At 39.1% G+C, this 6,000-nt stretch overlaps 1 protein-coding gene across 1 annotated transcript in view; it reads left to right on the top strand.

Annotated features, from left to right (window-relative positions):
* Positions 1–574: 574 nt before the first annotated feature.
* Positions 575–6,000, top strand: part of GPAM (glycerol-3-phosphate acyltransferase, mitochondrial) — a 28,468-nt gene continuing 23,042 nt past the window's right edge. The window contains exons 1-3 of the mRNA XM_009577144.1: positions 575–676; positions 2,670–2,780; positions 5,792–5,865. Of these exons, the coding sequence (XP_009575439.1) occupies positions 575–676; positions 2,670–2,780; positions 5,792–5,865 (287 nt within the window). The remainder of the gene's footprint in view (positions 677–2,669; positions 2,781–5,791; positions 5,866–6,000) is intronic.

Below are 6,000 nucleotides of genomic sequence, written 5' to 3'. Positions count from 1 at the left end.
AGAGCACTCCTTCCTCTGAGGAGTTTGCAAACTGGTTTGACTACAGCTAGATCAGACACATAAAATACATGGTGAGATAGGATTGGGGGAGAACATTAATGAAATTTTTTGTAGATAGTAGGTGTCCTTGAGAAGTAAATGATGAAAGAGTGAGGTCATGGAGTGCAAGAGAATAGTAAACTTTTGAAATGTGTATCCTTGTGGCTGAATAGTTTAAACCATGCAGTGGAGGACAGTGGAAAAGCATAAAGGGACTGTGCTTAGCTGTAATGGGAAGAAGAGCAGGGAGAGAAAAACATGAAGGTAGCTGATTGGTGAGCTGTGTTTATAGAAATCAAATGTGCTGGGTTTTTTATCATATTAAAATCATGCTGATTTCTGACTGCAATGAAACTTTTCAGAACCTAACTTTTACTGAAGAGTGCAAAAATACCAGTTTACTAATTTATTGCTAGATACCATCACTGAAATTATGCATGTGTATATGTGTTTCTGTGTACGTGTGTATGTATATATATGTATGTATGTGTGTTATTATTTTGCAGCTTCTGATCTTCAATTCAACTCCTGTGTCATGGATGAAACTGCTTTGTCCCTTGGAACAATAGATGTTTCCTATTTGTCCACCTCAGCAGAGTGCAGTATCAGTAGATGTAAGCATTCCAGTGAAGAATGGGTAAGTAAAAATTGTGAATGTTACTGGCCATATTTATCTTACTTTTTTTCAAGTCAAAGGTGGACTTTTTTTTATTATTATGAAGAATGAAGATAAGGCATCACCTCTCTCATGCGTGATACGGTTTGGTTTTAATTTAACTACAAGGAGGAACCAACAGTTCAGTGCTGTGCCAAAGACTAATGTTGCTAGAAAAGAAAAGCCCTATCAAACCCTATTGATAGTCTTACAGTCTTCTGGTGTGATGTTACTAATCATTTTATGTAGCAGTAAATGTGCAGAATCCCATTCTGGAGTTGAATGAGGTTGAACAGAAAGTCAAATAGAAAGCTCGTTGCTGTTCTGAAGGATGTAATTTGAAATGCACAAGTGAAAAGGAACGTGACGCTAAAGATGCATGGTCATGTAGCCATTGTAGCTGGAGCTTTTCATGCAATACAGGAGGCAGGGAAAATTTGGTGGATATAAATAAGGAGCCTGTTAAAAGTCTGTGTCCTCTGTTGAGTGAGTCTTGGGATTTGGAAGAGACAAAGCGGGCAGTGAGCAGAAAGGGCTGGGTGGAGCAAAAAGAGCCACATGGGGACTGTTTGGTTTAGAAGCATAGGTCAGGAAGAATTAGACACGGCTCTGGAGAGGAGGAGTTTGAACTTGATACAGAAGAAGAATTGCAGACATGGTCAGAGTTGAGGGAAAGGCCAGATGTCCTGGCAGCTGGCTTTTCTATATAGCCAGATGTAAGTTATATCAGACAGCAAGCTGCGGTAACCAAGAGATCTGTGATAGAGTGGGATAAAGGCAGGCGAGACAAAAGAGGTGGGAAAGAGATTTTGTAAGAAAGTGGTGGTGAGTTCAGTCAGGGCTTGGAGGCAAGCAGAAGGAAGGCAGTATTGTTGCAAAGTTGGTTAATTTGGGAGTTAGCATTATGGAAGGTGACAGAGAAAGGATTGGGCCAGGTTTAGCATCTTGATGCTAGTTTATTTCAGATGGAAGACTTAGCCTTGGAATAATTGCCAATTCATAACTCTTGCCAAATGTGATATATGCACATTTTAGTTTTTAGGCATCTTCAGCGTTGCTTTTGGCTTTCTGGTTGTTTCTCACCAGGCTGGCTTTCTAGCTGAGTATGTGATGGTCTGTATTTTTGTTTTCCAGCCCTTACGCTGGTTTAAGGTATTGGTTCTACCCTGCTTCTCTTCCACTTAAATGTGCTATTTTAAACAACGTTTTGGTTTGGTTTTGTTTTGTTTCTGTGACTTCCCTTTTATTATAAACTTAGAATGTATGGTTCACAAAATGGCAATCCAGTGCTCATTCTCAGGCAAGCAATAATTCAGTAGATTTTAATGGGAACAATCAATGTCTTTGTAAAAATTGTAGTTAAGTATATTTTCATTATGTCCTAACGTAGAGAATGTGTCCTGTGAATGCAGTTACTTTGGATTTTTTGGTTCTGTAATCTTCAGAAAGACAGTGTAATATTGGAGAAGGCACAGTTTTTCCTTTTTCATATCACTTTGCATGAAACTGCTGAAAAAGAGCCTACAGAGTCAACAATTTTGCGTATATTCAGTCTTGCAATTTTACAGGGTGATGTCCAGTTAAAGCTTAAAATACATTGCTCGTATTACAAGCACCCTTACATTATTGAGAGTGTAATTTACTGTTAATTTCTTCCACTTTTGTCGGCTGTCAGTTTCCTTGCTGTTTCTTATTAGAGTTATTATTTATTTTAAAATTTTGTGTGTCAGCAAATGCTGCAGTGCTTAAGATACATAACTACAACACTGATTTTGCTTTCATTTTTTAAAATCACATCATCTGGAGAGAATATAATTTATTTTAGAAAAATTGGAAAAATTTGTGTTAGTTTTACATAATTTTTGGGAGGTAATTGGTTTTTTTTGTGTCTGGCAACTCCTCTTACTCAAAGTTTTCACATAACCGGTAAAACATATATTTCTGGATATTTACACAGTGGTCTTTTGTTCTGCAGGGTGAGTGTAACTCTAGTCGATCGGCCACTTTAAAATGGAAAGAGACTCTGTTGAGCAGAAAAAGGCCATTTGTGGGACGATGCTGCTACGTATGCACTCCCCAGAGCCGGGTAAGAAGATTACGGACTGGATTATGTTTGACAATAACGCATAGTTGCAGCGTAATGAAGTTTCAGTAGTTTTCTTACTTTCAGAATTAAGGTCACAATGTTCTTACTTCATAAAGGAATATAGTTTTTCACCTTTGTTTGTGGTGATACTTTCTTTGTAATGGAATTAATGGGTGACACAGACCTATTGTGATTCTTTGTCTCCCGCTTTTCAGTGCAGACTTATTCCTTGCATAAAACTTTCCAGCTTTTCAGAATTAGCACTAGGAAATTGTATGGAAAAAATTATCTGCTCTGCCACGTTAATAATGAGAATTTGGTGCATATGAAGGTGTTAAGGCTTACTTGTAGGATACTTAATTCTCTATCCACAGAATAAGTACGGTTTTGAAAGTAAGCAATATGCTTCCGTTCAAACTTGAAGAGATCAATCCTGTGCTTGAGAAGACAAGTTCGTTTTCTACACCTGGCCGATTCCTGGCTTCTCAGCCCAGCTTGGAAACAAGGACTGCCGGCTGGGATAGTGGGGATATTTGTCTGCTGGGAACAGTGTCAAGATGGTGGCTCTGGAGGGGTTGCGCAAGCTGATTTAAAATGTGAACTTTATTGAATTGCATTGGGCAGGCTTTCTGTAAGCTGAAGATGCAAAATGCTGATAAACGACATAGTATAGTTTGCAACCAGTTCGTCACGTAATTTGACTATGTGTACACCACGGGCTTTAAATTGCACTCAGTTACACCTGCACTGAGCTCCATGGTTGACTGGACTAGAGTGAAAATTTGTTCCTTTGACCAAGGAAAAGTTGTTATTTCACTCTATTCCTACGCCAGAATAGAAAATTGTAGCTACAGGTAGACATACAAATGTGGGATAGAAATCCAAATGTGCTGTGAAGACTACGTATGATATGGGCAACAAGACAAGTAATTAGATAAACTGAGGCTACTTCTAACAGACACTTAAGTGTTTCAACTTGTAAAAAGGTGTGTAGGAATCATCAGCTTAAGCCTTTATACATTTAATAATTAGTCTGTTCCTCTCAAGTTGGGAATTACACTTTAGGAAGAAAAATCTTGTTCTGTGTTTTGTCCATTTAATAAGGAACTAACTACCTGTCCTGAGATCCCACTTAGGAAAGGGGCATGACCTGACTACGTCCTTTATTACCTTCTGCCACAAGGAGAGAATACCATCCTTGCAGCAGATGATAACAAACCAAATCCTCTCATTAGACTCCAGATATTTCGCTGTTTTTGAGCTGCCTGTTTTGTTAATTCTCTTAAGGAAAAGGGATGGATGAGTGAGACAGGATTCCTTAAGTGTATTGGCCAGACTAACACTTTGCTGGTGCTGGGAGTGGGAAGTCTTGCTTCTCGCTCTTCTGTTCCTTCCTGCTCTCCTGGGGGCCGATCAAGTTCACTGACCAAGCAGAAAACTACCTGCTTTATATATTCGTTTAGTCTGGCCATCTTAGTTTTCTAGCTTGCCTGAATGAAGTTGTCTCGTTAATGGGTGTGATGAATGCTAGAGGTGGTGTAAGTTAGGAGGTGGGGGATAGCGTTTAGTGGGAAAGGGTAGAATGTGGTGGTGGGAGCTGGGTTTCTCTCTTGCAGCGGCAGGGAGACGCTGTATCGGCTCAGTTGGTCTCATAGAACCACATCTTGACATAGGATCGGGGAGAAGTTAAATAGGAAAAGCTAACGTGTGACATTACAGCTGGAGGATGAATTTCACAGAGCGAGGTTATAACCTAACAGTTAGAGCACTGGAGTGGACTTGGGCGTTCAGTGGTACTTAACTTTGTTGCTGATTTTTTAGGAGACCAAGAACAAGTCATTTCACTTCTCTTTGCCAGAACATTTCGTCTAGCTTTAAGATCCACAAAAGATTACCAGTGAATAGTCAAAGAAATTAATACTACCTTGTTTCCTCTTCAAAGCCTAGAGCAACAATTTGTTGATTGTATGTACTACGCAGTTATACTTTAACATACAGCAAAAGACTGTGTGCTCCCACTGTAGCACGTAATTTCTACCTGATTTGCAAATGACATAGGACACTCATATATTTTAATTTGTGGCAAATGGTGTGTCCTAAACAAAATACAAACAAATGAGACTCTTATCTGACTCCCATTGCAGACTTGGTAGTGAGGCTGTTCTGCAGCTACGCTGTTGCTGGTAACCATCTTTCTCCATCACTCTCCTGGTTTTGCCTTCCTGGACATGCACAGTCCCAGGGGTTTTAGTTGTAATTCACTGTTGGCATGGTACCAGTTTTATAATTAAATATTATTTGGGCAGAAGGAAACTAGCCTCTTGGTCAAGGTACGTACGTGGAATGTGGAAGATTAAAGTTCAGGTCTTCTTGCCAGGGAGTATTTGTTTATCCAAAGTGTAACTGCTCCCAAACTCATCCCAGAACAGTTAATAGCCTGGAATGTAGAGTCTGTACCAGGGATGCAGAAGTCTGGATTGAGTTTGTTGTTCAGGCAGAGCAGGGATGTGGAGATTTGCCAGCTAACCATGGATGGATATCCTGACCCTTGGGCTGCCTCTGTGTGATGCCTGATCTGCTGGCAAACTGGATGTCACAGACTGAGCGTCAAAAAGGCTAATGATTATACTAATGTTGAATGTGGCTTAATAAAGTTCTGTCTCAAAGATGAGTTCTGTATTATGATAAGTCCTGGTTTATATTATATCAGAATATGATAAAATATTTTGGCTTGAGGAATAAAACCAATACAACCATTCCTGTATGCAGAAAAGCCTAGAGTATACTTTGAAAATATTGGAGTTGGGAGTAGTGACTTTCTGAATTTCATTTTCATTTCAGAACAGTTTGTGTGTACTTCCTAAGCAAGTTCAGCACTTCTCTGCTTTGGCTTTTGTTTATAATAGAGGTGAAAAACATTGCATGATCTTAAATGTTGTGATGAATGTAAAGACATAACTATTCTTATGTAATGAAATAGTCCACCAATCTTTTTTTTCTTGGTTTTATAGGATAACTTCTTCAATGCTAGTATTCCTTCTTTGGGTCTACGAAATGTCATATATATCAATGAAACACACACGAGGTAATGTAGCACAAGTCTTTCTTTTGCTTTTAAAATTCAATGTGTTCTGATTTTACGGCAGGAAAATCTCTAGGATAGTCCAGAGTGAATATACATTGCTGTCCTAAAATGCAGGAATTGATGCTGTCTTCAGGA

This window comes from Fulmarus glacialis, unplaced genomic scaffold, assembly GCF_000690835.1.
Source record: "Fulmarus glacialis isolate BGI_N327 unplaced genomic scaffold, ASM69083v1 scaffold28684, whole genome shotgun sequence".
NCBI classification, from domain to species: Eukaryota; Metazoa; Chordata; class Aves; order Procellariiformes; family Procellariidae; genus Fulmarus; species Fulmarus glacialis.
This window is presented reverse-complemented; position numbering and strand designations above follow the sequence as displayed.